Raw genomic sequence first — 24,720 nt, 5'->3', positions numbered from 1 at the left:
GTGCTCCACAAGAGAGAACCGAAAAAGAATGCTAGAAAGTATAAATGAATACAAGACAGAGAGAACAAAAATCCCCAATACTAAAACAACTTTAAGCAAAAACATGTAACAGCACGATTCCTGAACATATTTAACATATTCATTGTGATATACTTTTGACAAAACAAAAAAAAAAACAAAAAAAGACCACTTAAACAGCAATTGAAACACTTCCATTCAACAGAAGATACTATGACTTTATGGGACTAAATCCCACCACCAGACAGCAGAAGTTTCACAAGAATACCCCAGATTCAGTCATCAGGATTTCCAGTTTCTCATAGTTTCTTATTAGGAATTTATCAAAGAAAAAAAAAAAACAACCTTTTCATGCTACCACAAACAGGAAAGCTGTACTACTCCAGCTTGATTCAAACACAACAGAAGTAATCCATCCACCTGAGGCTTCAAGTTTTAATTCTCATGTCTAGCTGTATAAGGTTTGACTATGAAACAAATTCATTCACAATATCTCTACTGCTTATTGTTTATCATAAAAAACACCAGACTATTCTGTTTTTTTCTGCTTAGACTCCTTCAGCTAATTGACCTCAGCAGCCATATCTCTTTATGTAGCCATCACCTTCAACAAGGAAGTACCATTTGAACAACACATCTCTTAACATCAAGCCTTCAATTTAACAGGCCTAGAAGATATTAAAGTAAGCTACCGGAAGGTAGATCTCTCTTGATGATGGATTGAATGCCACAAAGCTGATTTCTGGAAAGAAACACCAACTGGGAATTCAGATTGGGCATTTTTCTCTTAATAAACATCAATGCTATAGTGGTTGTTTGGCTACTAACAACAAATCTCTTGGTTTATTCACTCTTGTTTTGTAAAAGTATACTGACTGCACAGACCTAGCTATTCAGGAATGACAGAAAGTTCTATAATAAAGAAAAAAAACGAAACAAACTCAGGAACAGCAGAATCTGGAGATCCTTCTCTTTAGCCTTCAAGGCTGAAATTTAAATTAAATACTCTTAAAAAAACCCAAACCAAAACAAAAAAACCTCTAGTATGTTTGTATGTTTTGTTTTCTTTAAACTTGCTTTTAAAGATAAGATGTAATGCAAATGCAATAGTATGTTTGGGAATCCAAATGAGACGCTGAAATGAAAATACATTTTCATGTATATTTTTTATTATTAAATCACTTAGCCTGCTATTAAAGCAGCTTGAAGAGCTATCTTTGTTTGTAGAAAATAAAAAGCATTTGAAAACATAACATAAAAATATTTTGACCTTCCTTATGCTCAGCTATACAAAAAAGACAGTTGTTCAACATATAATGTGTTAAGCAATGTCATTTTTGCCAATAAAGATAAAAATCATTCACCCGAAATCTTTATATTCACATGCTCTCTCACTACACCTAGAGAATGAAATGATTTCAAAACAGTAAGAGAGAAACAGAGACAGTAATGAAGCTAATTTCTGCAGCCAATAGCCAAAGTCTGTGGGAGCTTAATGCAAAAATGCAATTTATTCAAGATCCTGACCATTCAGTCCTCCAATAACCAATGAAAACAAGGATGCTTAGCTATAATATCAACTGTTTGTTACTGTGATGCACTGCTCTACCATTTTCCACAGATTCCAAGGTGACTATATTTTATAATATACACAACACGTATGTTCTGGTTTTGCTTTCCCAGAAGACAGTAATCATTTCCTTAAAGCTTTACAGTAGCCTTCACACATCTCCAGAGAATCCAAGTCCAGTCATCTATCTGCACTACTGAGGCACAATGAAAATTAAAAGATCAAATTTAATCTGTATAGAGGAATTTCAATTAGATTTATATTTCTATTTCTTACGTGCCAAATACTGTGATTTGCTGTCCAACATATCACTAGGCTTTGACAGTTTCCTAAGATTTAAATAACTCAAGAACAAAAGCAGCAAATTACATCCAACTAGAGAATTATAATTAATTGCGACTGAGCAAAGATCTTCTTCAATCTTATGAATCAAAACACGTTCCCAAAATAGCAGGTACCATTATTATCCCAGTGGAAGAGGAACAAGCCAAAAAAAAAAAAAAAGCCTTGCTGCAAATCACCTCCCAAATCTGAAACAAATGAGAAAGTGAAATACCGAATTAAATGTAATCTACTGACTGACAAAGAATATATTTTCCAGGAGAATTAAGAAGGTAGAGGTTGTTTTATGGAACCACCACGCCATTTTGTGCATTAGAAAAATCCACTGTAGAATGTTCTGCATACTTACAAACAGCACATCAGCAGACACCTATTTCTATTTTCATTCTAAAATATGGTTTGTTTTCACAATATAAATGTACAGACCTGAGCGGCATTACAGTATATGCACCTTAAACTTACATCTACACGTTGTATTTGTTCATTCCTTATGATATTGTCTCCCTCTAGTGGCTAGCTCTCTCAATTTAACTCAACCTATAACCAGACAAATGTGGAGAATCACAGAACTAGGAAGGGACTTCAGAAGATCTCCAGTCCAGCCTCCTGCTTCAAGCAGCATCAGATTGCTCAGCACTTTGTCCAGCTGGGGCTTTGAAACTTCCAAGTACAGAGATCACTCAACATCTCTAATGAAACCGCTCCAGCGCTCCACTGCCTCCATGCTGAGCTTTTCACTATGTCCAGTCTGAATCCCTTATTTTAACTTCAGCCTCAATTCCAAGCTATTAGCTACAGTAACTGAAAGCAGCAGGTTTCATTCTTTCTTTGCTCTAAGTTCACGTTCCTTCAAGTCCCTGACTTCACATTCACAGAACACTTATATAAACAGATCATATGAACAGTAACAGCCATGTAATGTTTTCCTCTACAAAAAAAGATTTTGTTTTCAACCATCCTGCCTTTTTACCTCACTGCAATTGTTTATCATGCCTTTGTTCACCTTACCAGTTCCTTGTTTTGATAATTTTAAAAGTATATTGAGTATTTGAGGGTTTCATTTGTTTTTTCTGATGGGGAGGGAGGAGGGGCATGTAGGGAGAGGAGTTACTCCAGAAAAGGATGTGAAAGAATAGACTGGGAATAATATTTGCTTAGAGTAGTATCACACATTTCATAGGTAAACAACAAAGGATACCTTAAAGTAACACTAAGGTTTTGAAGCCAAACAGCACAACCATTCAGTCAGAAGTAACACACCTATCTCAATTTGGCAGTTGATCCTATCATCTGAACAACAATTTAACATTTAGGCATTTTAGCCTAACAATTAGCAAAACAATTTTAATTTCAGTGCCTAAAGCAAAAGCACATTTCGTTTTGCACTCTTCTTCTGTCTGCTGTGAACGTGCCACTACTTGATCACTTTCACCACAGGAGCACCATCAGTTTCAGGGTGTTCTTCCTAGGTTCCACTTGACTTCTTGCATTAAATGAAGCGTGAAACTTGGTATTCATGATGTACCCCATAGTTTCCCCTCAAGGGAAAAGCGTGTGTTTTCTAAAGTGTTTTTCATCAGGGAAATCTGGGGTAAGCCCACCTCAGTGATTTAGAGCACAGGTCTTATTTTCTGGCTGCAAATTTTCCTTCCATCTGTGCTTCGTCTGTGTCACGCAGTTCAACGCAGTGCTCATGTGGTGAAGGTGATTCCCTTCCTGCTGAAAACTGAAATTGCGTACCAATCTTAAGACTGAAAACCAGCCCAAGTGCCATTGCCATTCAAGACCAACCTGAACACACAATTTTGAAACCTTAACCGTTTGCAACAAACCAAGCACTCCTTTTTCACAATACACCAACCAGTAGCAAATAATTAACCCTAATCTTTAGCAAGGTACCACACATCTTTCTTTTCAACGCTCTGGTGGGACAAAACAGTGTAATTACCTCAATTCCACAGAAAGGAAACACAGCACGAGTGTCAGAAATTAAAAAAGCCAAAAGAAGAAAGTACCAATTAGAACTGCATTCATCATCATTTTTTGGGGACATTAAGCATTATAGAACATTTCACTGTAAAAGCCACAGACCACTGATCTCATTTACAGGTGTAAGAAATCAGTTCTTTATTGTCACTCCAGTCTGAAGCTGGCATCTAGAGTATGAACAGAACTACAAAATAGCAGCCTGCTTACCAAAAATGCAGCAACTACAACCCCTTGCTTCATTCACAATATACTTTCTAACTTACATGGCAAAACCTGGAATCATAAAACGTGGTTGAAAACATGATACAAAAAGCAAGTGGAATGGGACACGTTCATGCAATATTTTTTCATCAGAAATAATAAATGTACAGATTTGTATTGGGCTTATGTGGCAAGGTTTTCATAACAGGGTGACTGCAGGAGTGGCCTCTGGGAAGAGCCCAACACTGCCCCATGTCAGGTCAGAGTCAGCTCCAGCTGCTCCAAAAGGGACCCGCTGCTGCCAGCAATTAATTGGTATTCAACTGCAAAATTATCACCTAGATTGAAATCTTTTTTTGAATCTCCATAAAGGATTATGTTTCAGATTTTTCTGCTTTTATGAAACACATATTTCATCTTAAAGTAAGCACCAGGAACTAGATTTACATTGGTCTAAGTCTTTATTGAAATGCTGTTTTCATCTCTCTTTTCTCTTCCCAAAAGATCTGCAGACCAGCCCACCTATCTTCTGGAACTTGGAAGAGAAGATGCATACTGTAATTCATTACACCCAGAGCTATGTTTTTTGTTTAAATAGCCAAGGCAGAGGAACTTGAGGTAATAAAAATTATCTGCCAATCTTCATAGTATTCTGGAAAGCTAAGATCTCATAACATTACCGTTAAACAATATAGTCCAAACACAACTGATGTAGGTATGAAACTTTTGCTCTAAGAGAACACTCCTGAACTCTGCCAGAATGCCCTAATGCCATATTTCACAGGCCAAGCATATGGATAAGGCATTCAACTTGTTTTGCACAGTCCAGCGTTTTAACAAGGAGCAAGTTTCTTTTTATACTGTTTCTTTTTGAACTGTAAATTTGCTACAGCAAGCTCACCTCTCACACTGCTGTCCAACTAATTCTATTTTTATTAATGAACAAAAAGGCTAACCTCTCCTCATAGATCGTAATGTCACTTACCTATGCTGTGAACTAATTTAGCCACACAGCACTTGTTTCATACACAACAGTGGTCTCCCACTGATCTGAGTGGTAAAATAAGATCTCCTAGACCTTACATAAAAAAGCCTCTGGTTTTGTGGCTAGTCTGCATTTTTCCCACGCTTCACAAAAACTACCAAAACAAAATGAATAAAATCATAACCAAATAAAAAGGAAGAAAAAAAACACAAAGAAACAAAGCTTTAGAATACATAACTGTGTTTTTGTACAATTATCTACTTCAACAAGCACCTATCCAAACATACAGCACATATGCATCCTCATGTCCATATTAGGACTGTTTTGCTAGTTGAATTACCTTGTCTGCATCCACTTTTCCTTTGATAAATTCCTTCTTCCAGAATTCCAGTGCCTGTTCTAGAGTCAAACCAATGCCTTTTAAGAAAAGTCCATATTGCATACGGCCTCCATGACGGAGGTGATGGTTCTCACGTAGGGCTTTGTGCAACTGGCGCATGCAAAGAGGGAACGATTTCACAGAAAGCTGTCAAGAGAAAAAAAGACACAGTGATGATTTAGTTTGTAGGATACAAACTTATTGGGATCGCTCATTAGCTCCACTTGAAAATGTGAATGGCTAAAAGGAATGATACACATGTACAGAGTATCCTTTAGACATCTCAAAAAGAAAGTCCAAAGGACAGTAACTGGTAGTAATAGCAAAATGTCTTCTGTTCCGAGTAACAAAGGTTTAATTGCTGTCTGGTTTCAATACTTCTTGCTTCTTCCTTTTTTTATATTCTGCAATGTTAGAGGGCTTTGGTGGGGTGGGTCTGCTTTAGTGTTGTTGTTTTTTTGCTTCGGCTTTATTTCATTGTTTGGTTGGGGCTCTATTTGTATAAGCATCCTCAAGCAACTACAAGTAAGACTAACATTCATTGCAGCTGAACTGCAGATTCTTTACCTGAAGAAAACTATTTCTTATGAAGCAAGATCCCCGATAGAAAAAACAACATAACACTTAAGTTTACCTGGGCTTTGCATCATTATTTTTGGACATGAGAGTCATGTCATGGAATTCAGAACTATAAGAAATACTGTTGTGTTTAAAACCTATTTCTGCAGTCCAGATAAAAGAGTTGTAAAACATTTAAGCTGAAAAATAATTAAATAAGGAAATTTTATTAAAATCTGTTTATAGCGGTTGTTTTAGATACTTATGAAAGTACACAGAATTAAGCAACAAATTAAGCAATTCATTATAGCTTCAGTCTAAATCCTGATTAGATACATTTTCAGTTAACTCTGTTCCATTTTAAAATTTATCATAATCAAGCAGTTCTCAACGGTTACAAAACAAATACTGAATAAATAAAAGGAAAAGACCTCCTGCATAGAAGGCATTGGGCTTTCATAGTATCATAGTATCGTGCGAGTTGGAAGGGACCTTAGAGATCATCGAGTCCAACTCCCGGGATTCGAGCCCTCTGTGTAGCAGAGCGGCACTTCTACCACTTGTGCCACAGGAGGGATTCGAACCCCGGGCCTCCAGTGTTGCAAGCGGCAATTCTACCGCTGCGCCACCGGGGCACCCAACTGGCACCCATTCTGGCTTTAAACCAGAATGCATCAACATATTATACAGCTCAATAAACAGAGAGGACTTACAGCATCGATGTGCTCTAGAGAAATTTTTCCAGTGTTTTTCTGTACGCTGTAATCTGGGCCAATGTAAGAATGGCTGAAAAACAAAGCAAGCAATACAGCACCATTTAAAATTATCGTCATTCAACTTTTTGTTTTTTAATTTTTGTTGTAATATTTACCAACTTGGGAAGAAATTATTCTACTAATTAAGGTCTAAAAATATTTTACAGCAGACAAAACCAAGAAAACGTAGTTAACAAGTTGTGTAATTTAGGTTTAAAGAGCCAGCATGAAGAAACTTTATCTTAAGAGAATGCTGCAGTGTCATCTAGAATTTAGATCACAGAATCACACTATTGTTGAGATTGAAAGAGACTACTGAAGAACAGTTAGTCCAATCCCCCTGCTTAAATCAGAGTTAATTAAGCCGGCTGCTCAGCATCTTATCCTGCTGGGTTTTCTGCACCTCCAAGGAGCGACTCCACAACCTTCTGAGCAATCTGATCCAGTGTTCAAATTGCATTAAAACGTGTTTTCTTACATTTAAATAGAATTACTTGTATTTCAGTTTGTTCCCACTGCTTCCTGATTTATCACTGGATATCACTGAGAAGTGTCTGGCTTTATCTTCCTTACATCCCTTATACAGTACTTATTTTATGTATCAGTAGGACATAAATGCACACCCTAAACCTCCACTGTATGTTAAACAATCCCAGTTCTCAGCCTTTCCTTCTAAGAGATGATTGGGCCCAGCACTCCAAATGAGCCTTCAACAGAAGTGAGCAAAGAGTAAGAATCCTCCCTTGACCTGCTGGCAGTGCTCTTCTTAGTACCACCCAAGAGACAGTTGATTTTCCTTGCTTCAGTGGTATGCTGGTGGCTCTCAGTTTGGTGTCTACCACGATCCCAAGATCTCTTCCTTCAAGTCTGTTTCACAGCTGCTACCCCCTGACTGTACTTGCATACAGGGTTGTTCCTACCCAGTTATATCGCCCAGCATTTCCCTCTGTTGAACTTCATGGAACTTCTGTCAGCACGTTTGTTCATGCAGTCCAAGTTGTTCTGATTAAGTCTGCACAACCCCTGGTGAGGCAAACTCCTCTCAGTTTTGCATCTGCCTTTCTCATTGTTGTTTTTGTTTTTTGTTTTTTTAAAAGCATGCACTCTGTCCCATCAGTTAACTTGCAAAAGGAGACACCAAAACATACAGGATCCAACACTGACCCCTGAGGCACTCTACTAACAGCAGGCCTCTAAACTGGTCTTCAACCCTCTGAGCAGAGCACTATTCACACCACTTCACTGCTCATATACCTAGCCCAATCTTCATCAGTTTACCAATGAAACTGTTACTTGAGAGAGAGTCAGAAGTCCTGCTAAAATCAAGATAAACATCCACTGCTCTCCTCTACCAATTGAGCCACTCAATCCACCTCAGAAGGCAATCAGGTTGGTGAACCATAATTTCACCTTCTGAAATCCATAGTCACCATCACCTTCTTGTCTTTCATATGTCTGAAACTGAGATGAGAATAACCAGCCTGTACTTTCCTAAATCCTTAAGAAGGGTAAGGTTAAAGGTGGGGTACTCCTGTTTTCCTCTAGCAAGAACTTCTTCTACCTTGCTACTCTGCTACTTGTGCAGCATTTAAGAGAAAAACAGCGATTACTAATGTATCACTATAAACATCTGCTGGGATGGAAAAGGGAAAAAATGAACACCTGCTTCTTCAGACTATCAACAAAAAGCTGAGGAGGATTTACTGCAGTACCGACATAAACACTCCTGACAGTAGCTGTCTAGCCAAAATAGCACAGGATTCAACATATGCAGCCTCATCCCTCACCAACACTGTAGCAAAGCTACTTGTAATAACTGAGCTTAGCTCAGACAGTGCTGTACTATATCAAAGCAAACATGTAAACACCATCAATGAAGTCATTTCAAATCATATACAAGCATGAGGTGCCCAGGTTTTGCTTTTAAATATACAGCTTTCTTGGTTGAAGATATGCAGTGCTTCAGAACAGGCCGAGAGAAATGCTTACAGCAGAACCCTATAGAAATCAGGAGCTGACAGTGCAGCAGGCGATGCAAGCACAAAGTATCTTTCGATATATCTAGATTAAGGGATCAAAAATCATTTTTAACCTAGTAAGCTGCAAAGGCTGGGTAAGAACAAATTTCTTTGTGCCAAAGGGATTTTACAAGTAATGTACAGAGATCATTTCTCAAACCTTCTGGACAAATAGAGAGATAAACATCAGGGAAAAAAAAAAAAAAAAGAACTTAGCTAAATGATGATACAGGGTGCCACTGATTATTTTGTGACATTTCAACACTGTAGTGTCTGGAAAAACATACAGCTAAAAGTTGATTTTACTATGGTGCAAATCACTTGTTTTATTATACATGGTATTCACTGGTCATTTAGGCTTATTTCTTAGACCAACTGAAGCACAGCACTAGTTTGTTTTCATTTATACAACAAATCATAGCTAAGACAGAGAACTCAAGAGGGGTGGGTGGAACAAATGATACTTTCCAGACTCTGAAAAGCTTAAATTTCTTCAGCAGACTATGCAAACAGAGAATGTTTCAAGCGTGCTTCCCAGCTTTTACATTAAAAAGTAGTACCTGACCATGGCAAGGTCATGTGATGTACTGTACTTGCACATGCGGTTGCTCCTACCCAGATGCAATGCCTGGCACTTTCCACTGTTGAACTTCATGAAACTTCTGTCAGCATATTTGTTCAGGCTGTCCTAGTTGCTTGATTCCTGACACCACACACAACAGAGCTGAACTTCACACACGGCAATCAAAGGTGAACAAAACTGAAAGAACACCTTCATCCATACTTTGGATGTGGTACATTGGAGCTAGGCATAACAAGGCCAGGACTGGTTATGTGGTTGTAAGATTCCACGGGACAGGAACTTCTGGATTTGCAGCTTTACACATCAGGTCTTTGATTTTCAATAGTGGAAATTATCTAGATCCCTTGATCACAATGAAACAACACTTCATAGTCTTCCTGATTGACATTATTTTCTCTGCTTTCCCACTGAAAATCTCAACAACCTTGAGGAAAAAAAGAGACTATCCTTTGTTCTATAAATAACAGCACTTATTTCTTCACACTGTTACACGTTGTCAAATAGCTTCCCACTACTGATTTGGAAATGCATTACAACACAAAACAGTCAGGCTTCTGATCACCCTTGCTCTTTCCTTTTCAGCTTCTAGCTTTAGCTCTTCTTCTGGACTTGCCCCTTTTGCCATTCCACACAGCTTCTGTGGTTACTCCCCGATTCTGTTAAGTTTTTTACTCAATTAAAATACATATAGCTCTTCACAATTTCTTTTTGTCTGCTTGCATTCCAACAAGCCACAGTGTCTTCACTTTTCACACTAAAACAGTTGTATTTTCCCTCAACACAGAAATTCCTGCACCTTTCCATTCAACATGACTCAATCACTCAAGAACCACCCACAATCCAAAAATCAGAGATACTAACATAATTCCAAGCCTATCTTGCAACTAAAGATTAACATCAAGCTCAAATAACAGTTGTAAAGTCTTATTAGTCTTACAATTCCTCAGTAAACATCACAGCACCATTTCAATATTTCTTTTCCAATCATCAGATGGAAGCCTTTAGATGTAATCTATATAGAGTTTCCTTCAAAAGTATACCCACATCATCCAGATGAAAGACCAGCATTCCTTTCTACAAAACATGTATAAAAACCAATATTTAAGAATAAAAATGAACCTGTTTCAAAGCATGCTGCTAGGCAGACTGAAATAAAAATAAGGGAACAAAATGTGAAGTCCAGCATAGGAGCCAAGTACCATCATTTGAACACAAAGGGGTCAAAAAGTGGCAACAAACAGCAGCTACAAGAACAAAAGCACTTCTGTTGGTGCTTATGCATTTTTTTCCATGCAAGTTTATATCCTTGCACAGAAAAATTCTAAAGACACTCTACACATTTTCCACAGGAAAGCAATTAGAGATATGTATTTTCTGAAGCATTTCTAGCCAGCAAAAAGCATTAAGTTTTGTAAGGACTTTGGAATTGGGTCACATTCAACAGAACTGTCAGAACTGTAGCAACGCTGGTTTGAACAAATAATGCTAGGAAACATTTCAGCATTAATGCAACAGAGTGTGCAAAACAATTTTAAGAATACAAAAGGAAGAAAAGCTTAGAATGTTTTATTTTACACAGGTTGCAGGAAATAGATTGTATCTGTGCGATGTAATTTATTCTTTCCATGCCTGCTTTTAGGAATTCAAGTAATGGGGAAAAACTGAAGTGATTCATAATTCCGGATTAATATCCAAGATGCTTAAACCAATAACAGACAAAAAGCCAAAACATCCTAAAAGATAAAGTGGCTTATTTAAGATAAGCAAGCTTTGAAGAACATAAACACACAACAAATAAAATTTTCCTGTAATACAAAGTGCTATTTCCCATATTACTACATGCCTAACAATTTAAATTGGACTCCATTAAGCCAAAGAAAATATGTGGACTTAAAAATAATAAATAAATAAATACAAGACCACCAAATGCCAATCTTGTAGCAATGATATCTACTTGCAGTATCAAGAGCCCTTAAAATGAGTGCAGTTCATGCAAGAGAGACCCACTGAGGAGTACTGGCGACAGAAACTACTTCTGAAGGTGCCTGAGACACTCAAAGAAGTAGGAAACCTGAGCTGGAAATGCCTGAAGTTTAAGAAACAGCTGCAGATGGAGGAAGAGAGGTGCTACATTTGCATGCATATCACAACCTATGGCAGAAACAGAACACTGGAGTTGCTGTCTTTCATTTAGACCCAGTTGTTCTAAAATAGTCTACACATTTGATTACATGTGAACAGGTTAAAATTTAAAAGCTGGATTACACACTAAACTGAGACTGAAACTGAGAAGGTGGACGAAGATAAAAGTGGGCTACTTATTGTAAGCATTCAATTTGTAGGAAGTTCTCAGTGACTGCTCAAACGTACATATGCTTTGTTGCAGACCAAGAAGAAATCTCCACCATACCCACATTTCCAGGAGTAGGATATGTCTTTCAAGAAACATCTGTAGGACCATTCTGACAAATGAAGCCTTTAGTGCACCATGAGATTAAATAGGGATATGAAGGCCATTCTGCGGTAGCCAAGGATAGGAAATGACAAGTTTACTGTGGTATTCCTTCTTCTCAGGATGAGCACAAGGAAGGTAAACATATTTGCACAAGAACTGTGCAATCTGGACTTGAAAAACAGTTAGTTTCAGCACCAACCTTGTGAACTATCATTTCATAACAGAACAAATAGAATTACATACATGCTGGTTGTGAGAGAGGCTAGAAAACCACTTAGTTCTACATCCAACTTTAAATGGCACTACAACCAACTCTAATGAGGTCTGCCCTGGACTCTTCTAACTTGGTCCCAATAATTTCCAAGAACAAAAGATTCCACATCTCTGGGTTACATGCTGCACGATAATCCTAACAGAGACATCTTTGCTAATATGTGATTTGAACCTCCAAAGCCGCTACATGTGACCACTGTCATTTCTAACATCCTCTGGCACCATTAAGAATTCCAACACTCTGATGTTTGCCCTTCAAATACAGGCTGCCATTTGATAATCACTAAGCCTTCCCTTCACCAGACTAAGCAAAGCCAACTCAGTCTATCCCCTTAATTCACATACTGGCACAATCCTATCATAGTTTGATGCGATTACATATGACAACTTTTATATAGCATTGAAATTATTCCTGCTGAAAATTTTAAATATTAATGACACGACCCTGTAATTTCACCATAAAACTATACAAATTCTCTTGATCGCAGAAGCTGCAGAAGTGTCGTTCTCACACAAACCAAAGTTTTCCATTTCTATTAAATCACTGCTTTTAGAAACTTAAACTAAGCCTAATGGGAACTCCCAAAATTAAGCATCAAATATTTGTAACATTTTAGCTGAACTGTACTCTTCCCCTTCATCTCACCTCCAGTCTAGTGCAACCAGTACTAAAACCACCAGTAAAACAAAATATGACAGAAAGAACATCAGATCTCAGATAAAATATACATTTAGTCTAAACTAGTCCAACCACAAAATATGTTACGTCCATTTTAAAAGAAAATGAGCAGGAATTAAAGTGCCTATGCTGACATAATCCATAGTAAAATCAACTTTTTTGAGGACCACCTAATTTAAAAGTCTCACTCAGTCATGAATAGCTGCCAACAGATGTGCACAGCATTAGCAACCAAACAATGCTCTGCAACTACGTGTTCTCTTTTCACACTTCTCTATCTGAGCCTCAGGTAAAGCTCTATTGACATGTGCCAGAAATAAAGTGTTGCAGTAAGAGTTCATACAACTAATATTCTCCCCTTTTTTATGAGTAAGATGAAGCAAAAAGGAATCATAGATTCATGGAACTAAGTCATTTGTCTGTTCAATGCCAGAGCCTGTTTTCAAGTTGTGAGGTTTTACGTATTCCATCTAATTTTAAATGAGTTTTGCCAAAAGACGATTATTTTTGCATAATTTTTTCAACTGAGGACAAGACGTAGTGGGAACAGCCCTTTCATTATCACAATTGTAAAGTAAAAGCAACTCACTGGTTGCTTAACACTAAAACCCAAATTAACATCAGAATGCAAAAAATGCCATAAACAGGTTATGGGCATTCAATATTTAAGTAAATTTATACTCTTAGAGAGAATAAAAATTCAACAATTCAAACTGATATGTACCTGAACCATCCAATCAAACTGCATCTGTTTTGATCAGGGGCTAAGTAAGATCATTTCTAGAGGTTCATTCCAAGCTAAATATTTCATTAACTCTAAACCACTGCACCTCCCTCTCATTGCATAGTTTAGTCTTACCGTATACTATTAAGAGAATTCTCCATAAAATATAAAGTGGAGGGAAAAAAAAAAGAAACACAAAAACATATATGGATAAAAAACCTATGCCTAACTTGAAGAATACAAGAAAAGTAGTCTTACTCTTCACCCTCAAACACATTCCAAGCAACTAGGAATACTTCTATGTTCTTCCAGTTTGTCTTTTTTCCCAGTCAAAGCCAATCACGCAGCTAGGGTACCTGAAAAAAAAGAATCTACCCCCAAGTGCATTCCATTTACGCTACCTGAGATGATTAAGCAGTGGTTGTAGTCTCTCATCAGACTGTACAGAAGGCAGTGATCGTGCTGTCAGCTAGAAGACAAGAGATGTGCAATGAATGAAATACAAGTAATACATACAGCACAAAGCCAGAATGATGCTATAAAGTCTTCTTTTGTTGCTAATGATAAACAGCATTAGCTAAAGCATTACACAATCTGAAGTTAGCAGAAATATTTATAATAAAGTTAAACAGTGAAAAATAGTTTTACTGCAGTGACAACATTATCTGAAAAAAAACAGTAAAACATCATTGAAAGTTGCATACCTTCTGGCTCTGCAGTATATAATGTAATGCAGCATATGTAATACAAGTAATACATAATGTAACATAGTCCATTAAGACTTAACATACACAATTTACACCTGTGTATAAAAATTACATAACATTTGTCTCTATAAATTTTATGTAGACATGTCTCTGTGTGTCCTGCTGTTGCTGTTTATGGAAATAACATGCATTGTGTAATTGGACTATTTCTAATCAAATACTAACTGTTTTTCTTGTAAGAAATGACTAATTAAAGCATTAAAACATGCCACACTACTGAGAAATATTAATTATGTATTAAACAATATGTATTTGCTTAATGCTATGTATCTACCTTTCCTATAAAATTAACAAGCGTAACAGCTCTGACATTTCTGATACTAATCTAATCTAAAATATTGAATGCAGTATCCACTTCATTACCCTATTGCTGTCAAGTTAGACTGTATTTTGAAAACTACCTTCATACAAATATAAACTAAAAAGGCAACAAATTTTACATTATATACATCACCATCAAGTCCTTAATTTTTTTATTTTTTTTTAATGGGTAACTTAAATATGTCTAATGTTACACACACATTCTTTTAGATCTTTAAAACCAAAACTTTTAGAACCAGCAATTCAGATTCTCTTTGCTGGCTCCAAGACATCAGACAAGCAAAGCTCTGAAGTGGGGTTCCAAAATGAAGCTCTTCTTGGCATACAATAACCCAAACATGACCCAAAGACAGCAATAAGGAGAACTCTGAAGTGCCAGCAATTCACTGATATTTAAAACAGACCAAAAACTTGGCAGTTCACAGAATCATAGAATCTTTAGTGTTGGAAAGGACCTTTAAAGGTAATCCAGTCAACTCCACTGCAGTGCACAGGACTTGATGCAGTGGTTTAAGCTGCTGCTTGCGGCACTGGAGGGCCCGGGTTCGAATCCCCCCTCTGGCGCAGGGGTAGAAGTGCCGCTTCGCTACACAGGGGGCTCGAAACCCGGGAGTTGGACTCGATGATCTCTAAGGTCCCTTCCAACTCGCACGATACTATGATACTATGATACTATGATATGATGACAGGGCATCAACCACACTACTGGATGCCTCATCACCCTCCATGGAAAAGACTTTTCTTTATATACAACCTAAATCTTTGAACCGAAAGACATTTCCCCTTAGCTTATCACCACAGACCTTGCTAAAGAGTCTGTTCCCTTCTTCCCTGTAGCTCCCCTTTAGATACTGAAAGGCCACCATCAGGTCACCTTGCAGCCTTCTCTTCTGCAGGCTGAACAACCCCAGCTCTCTCAACCTGTCCTCATAGGAGAGCTGCTCCATCCCTTGGGTCATTTTTGTGTCCCTCCTCTGGATATGCTCCAACAGGTCCATGTCTCTCCTGTACTGAAAACTACACAACTGGATGCAGTACTCCAGGTGAGGCCTCACCAGTGCAAAGGGGCAGGATCACTTCCCTCAGCCTGCTGGCCATGCTTCTTTAGATGCAGCTCAGGATATGGTTGGTTTTCTGGGTTGCAAGAGCACAATGCTGGCTCTTGTCCAGCTTTCTACACACCAGCAGTGCAAAGGTATATATTGAAGCATCAGCCACGTCTCCTTTATACTATCAAGCTAGGTTGAGATACATACGGCATACTACAAATTCAACAGGCTCCTTTTAAATCAAATCTCATTTTCCTATCATTGCTATAGGCTCATGAAGTGCTAAATAACCAACTACTTATTCATGCCTTATAATAAGCAACAACCCACTTTGTTTGAAACACACCCAGCCAGAGATGATTTCCAAATGAAAACTGCAAGAACTAAAAAAAAAAAAAGGACACCTTTCAAAGAAGAGTAAAATTCAAAAGCTACAAAAATCCTGATATTATACATAGCAGTAATAAACTAAGTTGTACGTAACATTAACCAAACGGAGATACTATTTTTAAATTATCCTAGGAGACTTGCAGGAACTGAGATAGAACCATAAACTGGTTATCCCTGTGTTTAGCTACGTTTTACTTTGATGGTACAGTGCAGGAACACAGAAATAGTCTATGTTGCCCTATTCAGGGATCACTGTAAAGGGAAAAATAGCCCATAATCCCTTCAAAACATAGAAGAATCCACAGAGATAGTGTTATTCTTTCACTTTTTCATTCCTTTTTATTGTTTTGTGTTTTTTTGTTGTTGTTGTTGTTGTTGTTGTTGTTTTGCCTATGACCACATGTTTTAGCAGCAAAATGAATCCTCATTTTTCTCCTTTCTGTCGCTTGGAATGAGAGCATAGATATTTCTATAGTACATGCTTCCGTGACAATGAAATCATCTATCTTCCCACATCACAAACTTTGCTATGTTCGTTCAAGTATTTATTTTCAGGAAGAAGAAGGATCCTCACAACACCGATTGTTTCCATTTAAAACGGAGCAGCTCTTCAACACAGCTATCTACTCCATGGTCACCAAAAACCCTTTTAGGTTTTCCAGGTTCTGCCTAGAACAAAAAGGTGCCTCCACTGCTCTTCCAATACCACTACATATTTTTTTCCTTACAGAGGCATCCAAGAGCTACTTTAAAGTCAGGTATTACGAAATCATAAAGAATATGAAAACAGGGAATATGGGCATGACCAAGTAGAGAAGATACAGTGGCGCAGTGGTTTAAGCTGCTGCCTGCGGCACTGGAGGGCCCGGGTTCGAATCCCCCCTGTGGCGCAGGGGTAGAAGTGCCACTTCGCTACACAGGGGCTCGAAACCTGGGAGTTGGACTCGATGATCTCTAAGGTCCCTTCCAACTCGCCCGATACTATGATACTATGATACTATGATACTATGATATGCCAGCTGACTGTTACACCCTTAGCTAAAATGCTGCATTTGCCATCAGTACAAATCTTCAACAGAAAAGGGGAGGAAAAAAATACTCAAAACTGGATATCTGGAGTATTCTAATTCTTTATTCTAGTAGATAAAAAGATGTACATCAATCATGCACAAAAACAAAGGGAGGGAGGAAAACAGAAGAATTGAGAAACCACTTGAAGACTTTTGTATGAGACATCCTACCAAGCAAAGCAGATTTGTTCAGCTGAAACTTAGAAGAGATGCTAAATACTGTAATTGCTCTTATCTTAACTTCTTTACAGAAGAGAAAGAAGTTTTCCTAAATGTCATTGAAAACTTGCTACAAACTTATAAATAAAGAATGCCTGACCCAAAGCCTGAAGTAGAGCAGCAGCTCTACAGGCTACCGGGAAGGCATTTATATACATGGCAATTAAGAACAAGATTACTGTGACTCAATTAACTTGTCTACATTTTTTAGGGGTGTGAATTTTTTGACTTTGAGGTTACAGCATGAGAACTATTTGCTCTCTGATTTTCCATGCAAAACAAAAAAAAAAAAAAAAAGAAAAAAAGATAAAAGAATTTTCATTGCCACAAAGAGTTTGCTTTCTGAACAAGATGCCCTAATTAGCTGCACTGCACAAGATGATTTTAATGCTGTCAACATCTGATGAATACATTTTTCTTTAAATCTTATTAAGTTGGATGTTATTTTGCAAAATTACATGGAAGGCTTACAAGGAAGCACAGAAAAAAGACTTTGACGAAGGTTATTTTTAGCTGAGAGTACCTACTGAATTACTCTGGGCACCTCCTACACGTATCCAGAAAAACCAAGGTCTGTTTGGAGGATGCATCAGAGGATCTACTATGTACATTATTAGCTAGGGTATCTCCTTATCAATTGGTAAGTGCTTCCAGAACACACTGTCCACATGTACATCTACAGCCTGTACAGAATTCATCAACTCTTTCCTTTAAGAACTACCTGTGCTGGAACCGGCTACCCAAGGAGGTTGTAGAGTCACCATCACTGGAGACGTCCAAGAAATGTTTAGATGTGGTTCTGAGGGACATGGATTTAGTGGGAAATATTGGTGGTAGGTGGATGGCTGGACTGGATGATCAGGTCTTTTCCTACCTTAGTGATTTCATGATTCTGTGCTGGCATACATGCTGTTTCTTTCATGCAAAGGCTTCCTCATAAACATTTCTCTTATTAAAATCATCATTAACTAATAGGAACTTATAAACTTTCAAACATTTTCAACAAACTCCTAAATTTTAGGTAGTGATTTCCTCAACAAGTAGCTTTGAAGTAAATGAACTCTGCAATGTAATAGCCTATTTTTGTACCCTAAATGTATCAGGCACCATAACAGTTGCTTTAAATGTAAAAAAGAAAATAAATCCTAAAATAAATCTCAAAAAATCTCAGACTTCTGGGAAAGTTTCACTTTGTTAAATTAAGAGATCCTTGAGTGACAACCTCATGTCACCTAAAACTATACAATATCCTCACCACTAAGAAGCTATGAGACCTCTCATATTGCCAAAACCCAGGAATTCAATTTAATCACACCTCCCTGACAAGTCTGCATCATCCAACAAAACTTGCAGGCTGCTTCATATCAACGGATTGATTTTGAAACATCAACTGTCTTGCTAACGGGGTAACAAAATGTCACCATGCAAATGCTATGCAGCTTGGGAACCTGAGTGAGGAGAGCAGTGTTTGCATGCCGGCATATTGCTGTACCTAGACAGATGACATTTAAGCACTGATCAATTTTCCTCTAAAAAAAAAAGAAAGTTGTTTAACCTTTCACAATGCTGCAAATCTCAAATGCTGTAAAAAATTAATAAGCATTTTTTGCCAATGCTTTTTCAGCTATTAAAAGTTATTTCAACAGCACTGACGCTGCTCAAGGGAAAAAACAAAGCAAACGATACTATATTCATTCCTTATTCCATGTGAATTAGTGTAACCTATATAAAATATGGTAACATTTATCAAAACCAATTGAACTATTTAAGCAAAAAAAGCAAAAATGTTTTTGACATTAGAAAACATTTCTGCAATGAGCCAAATGGATTTAGGACATAAAACATTATTTTTTATATAGCACCAAATACATGAAGGAAAGGAAATAAATAATATAGATTGGAGTCATCGAGTTTTTAGTACAAATGTAACAAGTCGGTGACATTTTTAAATGACAGGAGAAAGATTTCTCTCATGAATCTCTACTGATTGACACAGGTATCAATACCAAACTGTAGTCTGATTCTTTTAAATAAATAACACTCTCAACCCCCCTGTCTCATACTTGCAAAGAAAATGTAAAGTGAGCTTTTATCTTTTAAGGAAAGCAAAGCCAACAGCAAACTCATGATTTAAAATTCAGGTTATAGTCTTAGCAATATATATATATATATATATATATATATATATATAAATAATATACATAGGTCAGGCAGAAGGGAGCAGAAGGGAATAACAGTTACCACAGGTGTTGCTGAAATGCTACATCCAAGAACGCAAATGCTATATACAAATAAAATTATATTTTCTAATGCGTATTATAAGATTCATATTCTTATATGCAAACAAAATTAACATATGTTTATATTTAGCTAGTTAATTCCAGTTGCCAAAGGACAAATGTTCCACAGCAGAAGGAACAAATCAACAGGAGTAAAGAACTTCATTGCCCATACATCCTACATGTTTACCTAATACCTTCAGAACTTTGAAGAAACTGAACTCCACTAATTTCAGCTTAACATTTGTCAAACACATCCAGAATAATAATTTATGTTTTCCTGAGGTATTTGCATCTGAAAGTAATTGATTTCTTTTTTTCCTGTTTGGAAACATCTAGCTTTCATATTGTGGTATAAGTAACATTTGGGTTGAAGATTAGTATTTAGACTTTGAAGCAGAATTTTTCAATAATTAAACCTTTTTTAATTGGTAAGTGAGCTGTTGCACTTTTTTGCATCTTTATTACTCGTGGAAATACTCATTTCACTTGCATTCAGGGTAAAGTATGTAAATTAACTCATCTCACGTATTTTTTTTTGCATTCTGGTATAAAGCTAAAGTTGACAGTTACCAAGATTCTCATTAGATATTTCTCCCTTGAAACAGATTACAATACTGCAAGAAAGATGGAATTAATATAGTCTGCTCCAGACTTTAATTATATGTAGAATGAAGTAGCCGCTTAGAAAGCTACCTTGTGAGCAAAATCCAAATCTTAAGTAACACTGTTTTTCATAACAGAGAAGAGTTTTCAGTAATTTTATTTCACTGATTTGGCCCTTACCAACAGCTTTTCTCAACTTTAGATTTAGTCCTCCTTCTTTTTGCTATCTAGTTCACGATATCTATTCTTTTTAAAAAGAAGGCAACAGCCACGCTGCCAAGTAATGTCATTTGTTCTATTTCGTTACCAACTCAATACATGCAAGCATTCCATCCTGTCCTCAATACTGCTCGCTGTGTTCTGGCTGAATGAACATTTTGTCTCTTCTTCTGGCAGTATTTGTGAACAGAATCTTCTTATTGTTTGCTGTCTTTCTCCCATTTTCACAGACTAAATACTAATTCCAGTAGACCCCATACCAGGATCTGTTGTTCAGTCCATCAGAACACCGCTCCTGTAACGAACCTGCTTTAATAGTTTCACAAAGGGGTAGAGGGGAATGTGATTTCACTCAGTAAGCCATGATTTCCTTAAGGTCTTAACATTATGACTCTCAATTTTTGCCTTCTTCCCATCATCCAAGAGAAGATAATTAAGAAAACAAATATCCCTGCATAACCAATACCACATAGGAAACAGCTAAAGCATGAAAGACTCATTGCTTAATTAAGCACCCTCATAAAGACACCATCAGAAATCATGATAGGTTTTCCCACCAAAAACTTCATTAGTCTAACACTAACGCTACGCTCAGCAGAACCAGAAGAGTTTTAAGAACAGCCCTAAACAATGTCAGCAAAACCTCTCCAGCAGTTAAGACTGAGAAACCAGCACATATGTACTCATCTAACTCATTTAATTACAATACCATTTTCCATAGCCGTTATCACTACTACGTGGCTTTACCTACTGTTCTACAGAGATCATCATAAAAATACTGAGTTAAAAAATTTTCAAGTATTTATGATTAATCTTTACAAATGTTGTTACTAAAGCCCTATGCCACTGCAAAGGCATGGCAGGAAATAAATAGGTCAGCCACTGTAGAAAAGTCACAGCTTTATTATCTTCAGAGATTTCATTTTCTTAATAGGATTTTATTACTAGGAACCAATTACTCAGTCCCAGTGTTTTATTACTGCACTCAAAGACAGTTTTCCTTAAGTGTCAAAATCTGATGCTGCTTATCCCAAGCAAGAGCTGACCTGAATTTCTTGGCAATTTGCTCTACACCACTACATGAATTTATTATACCTGCAATCCATAAGCAGAAAACATGATCTGTGTACTACCACTTTGGAAACAGTCTCAGAACAGAAAGCTGTGTACAGCATATTGCTTAGGAATAAGGAAATAAAAATGACAACCACCACAGCTGTAGGAGAACAGACAAGTTCTGCCAGTCTGCAGTTACCCAAGCATTAGAGATGGTCAAAGAGAATCCCAGTTGCTTAAACCAAGCAGAAAATACATAATACAAAATTAACATAGCAAATATTTCCTAATAGCCAATTCCAATCCTCTTTTCCTTAGAAGGAATTTTGCTTTCACATGCATTCTCAAAAGTGCATTTTAATCTGCAACATAGTACAGTTTTCAAAATTACCTGTGTTCAGCAATTTTTAGCAAGACCATTAAATCCTTTCTCAGGAGCTACAAGCACTAAATGAAACCATTTTTTAAAAACAAGAGAGCATCATAGAATCACAGAATGACCCAGGTTGGAAGGGGCCTCAAGGATCATGAAGCTCCAACCCCCCCACCACAGGCAGGGCCACCAACCTCCACATTTAAAACTACATCAGGCTGCCCAGGGCCCCATCCAACCTGGCCTTGAACACCTCCAGGGATAGGGCATCCACAACCTCTCTGGGCAGCCTATTCCAGCACTTTTCTACTGTCATAGTAAAGAACTTCCCCTTGACATCCAACCTAAATCTTCCCTCCTTCAACTTAAAGCCATTTCCCCTCATCCTGCAGTTATCTACCCTTTCAAAGAGTTGATTCCCCTCCTGTTTATAGACTCGCTTCAAAGGATGCAAATTAGGTCACTCCACAGACGCCTTTTCTCCAGGCTGAACAAGCCCAGCTCCCTCAGCCTGTCTTCATAGGGAAGGTACTCCAGCCCCCTGATCTTTGTGGCTCTCCTCTGGACTCTCTCCAACAACAATCTGTCTTTCTTGCACTGGAGGCCCCAGGCCTGGATGCAGTATTCCAGTTGGGGCCTCATAACAGCATCTTCCCTTTAAGGCTGATTTCAGAGGAAAAAAAAAAACAAAAACACAAAAATCTCACCAATACTTGCTGAGATTCACCAGCCTACACTGCTTAAGGTTGTGTTCCTGTTCAGGCTTTAAGCTACGGTGAAGGAACCATCTAAGGAAAAAGACTCCAGTTCTGAAGCATTTTCTCTATTTAATGACCTAGTCAAATCTTCATTAACTGATTAACTGATGTTCTTGTTCCTTGAGCAAGTTACTATAAAACTTCAGATGAATTTAAGTAATCCTTAAGAAAAGATTCTATCACATCCCACCTAATGCCAACTTCTTGCTCTCACACCTCTTAAGATTTGAATTTCAGTGTTTTACCTTCTCAACACGTGGTTCCTGCTTAGAAGTTAACTGTTACAGTTGCCAAGACTTAGAAAACATCCATCTTTTAAAAATAAAACACTATTTGGAATACATTTACTCAATTATTCATATTTTACAACATTTTTTTTTTTAAATAAGTAAAATCAAATCTTGGCAACACTTCAAAGGGTTTTAAGCCCTAGATTCCCACATGTTCAAGTATCAGTGATTACATTCTTATCTGTAGAGAATAGAGCTAAAAACATGACAGGCACTCACATTTCATCGTCCTTAAAAAACAGCATTAATCTGAGCCTACTTATCAGCATTTTCAAATGTTTTACTTAATCTTAACTCTCATTGCCTGCAATGACATTTCCCAAATATGAGTGGGAGCTGATGCTTAAACATTATCTCTTTGAATCCAAAAAGGATATTCACACTAAAGAAAAATCACTAGAAATACCAAAAACTTGAATGTATTTTCATTTCTTTTGCGTGTGGATTATTTAAGTTTACAAATCCTACAAATATCTTACTTCTGAATAAAAGCTGATGCCAGAAACACTTCCCCCAGGACTCAAATGCATGAAGCAGAAAACCAAGACATAAAAAAACCCTAATTAATGGATATTTTAAGAACATAATATCATTGCCTTAGAACTCAGTTGTGGCAGCGGAACCTCCATTTAACCTCCCTGTAAGGTGCATAGCTTGGTGCTTCCATGTCAAAGCAGAAGTTCACCCAGAAAGCTGAACTGCAGCCTGAGGAGGGGTTTTGAGGCTCAGGAATGTTCCCTCTCCAGTGACTGCTCAGGAAAGAGAAGAAGTTAGAGAAAGGAGTACACAGAATGATCTTCCACAACAGAACCTTACGCACAGGCTAGCAGGTCCATTCCTAACTAGGGTATAAATTCATTTTCTTTTCCTAAAGACAAATAAAAAGAAAATAGTACAGCTAATATCACCAAGACACTGGATCTTTCAGTCTCCGTTCCCCCTCTGGGCAATAACTAGCACAGCCACTCTGGCAAAGAACACAATTTTCAACCAATGCAAGTCAAGAAAAAAAAATCATAAGTTAAGTAAATACCATGACAACTTTTTCGCACATTTTTCCCAGAGAAAATGAAGCTAGGGGCATCTTGCTATTTACACTCATAGATGGGTGCTAGAATTAATAACTTTCGACCATTGTAGCCAATCTCGCCATGTTTAATAGCGAAAAGAATCTGCAAGGCACCAACTCCTGACAAGTTTAACAAGGAAAACATTAGGTGAGAGACACAATTATCGCTCAGAGAAACACTACCAAAAAAAAAAGAGCACAGACTGTGCCAAACAGCAGACTCTATAAGGAAAATGCATTATAGGTCAATTACAAGAAAAGTTTCAGACTTTACGGTTTGTTTGGGTTTTATACCTTAGAGTTTAACGACTTCAAGAAGACTGCCTCCTGCTCAGATAGCAATACCCATGAAAGATTATTAGACAAAAATAGAACCATTAACTAGTACCTGAGATGTGACTGCTGCTTTTCAAGGACAGGATGCTGGCAGAATATCAGAGAACATCATAAATAAATTGCAAGATACAAAAAAATACAAGCTGATGTGAGCTACTGACTAACGGCTATCAGGAAGAAAGCCTGAATATAGCTCTTCCTACCTAGTGTATCTAACTTACTGTGAGATTACTAACGAAATAACTATATCCTGAAAGAATAAATGTACATAATTGCAGCAGAAGAGTATCAAGCCCAGATACCAAGAATGCCCAGGAAAGGTACTAGAGACTGCTTAAAGTCAAACGAACAAGCAAGAGAGAACACCCAGCCTAAGGAAGTGTCAGAAC

At 37.4% G+C, this 24,720-nt stretch overlaps 1 protein-coding gene across 1 annotated transcript in view; it reads right to left on the bottom strand.

Annotated features, from left to right (window-relative positions):
• Positions 1 to 24,720, bottom strand: part of PRIM2 (DNA primase subunit 2) — an 86,280-nt gene that overhangs the window by 33,626 nt on the left and 27,934 nt on the right. Inside the window, exons 7-9 of the mRNA XM_072332446.1 lie at positions 13,931 to 13,998; positions 6,756 to 6,828; positions 5,446 to 5,631 (exon numbers count right to left, since the gene is read on the bottom strand). Of these exons, the coding sequence (XP_072188547.1) occupies positions 5,446 to 5,631; positions 6,756 to 6,828; positions 13,931 to 13,998 (327 nt within the window). The remainder of the gene's footprint in view (positions 1 to 5,445; positions 5,632 to 6,755; positions 6,829 to 13,930; positions 13,999 to 24,720) is intronic.

Source organism: Excalfactoria chinensis, chromosome 3 (assembly GCF_039878825.1).
Source record: "Excalfactoria chinensis isolate bCotChi1 chromosome 3, bCotChi1.hap2, whole genome shotgun sequence".
NCBI classification, from domain to species: Eukaryota; Metazoa; Chordata; class Aves; order Galliformes; family Phasianidae; genus Excalfactoria; species Excalfactoria chinensis.
This window is presented reverse-complemented; position numbering and strand designations above follow the sequence as displayed.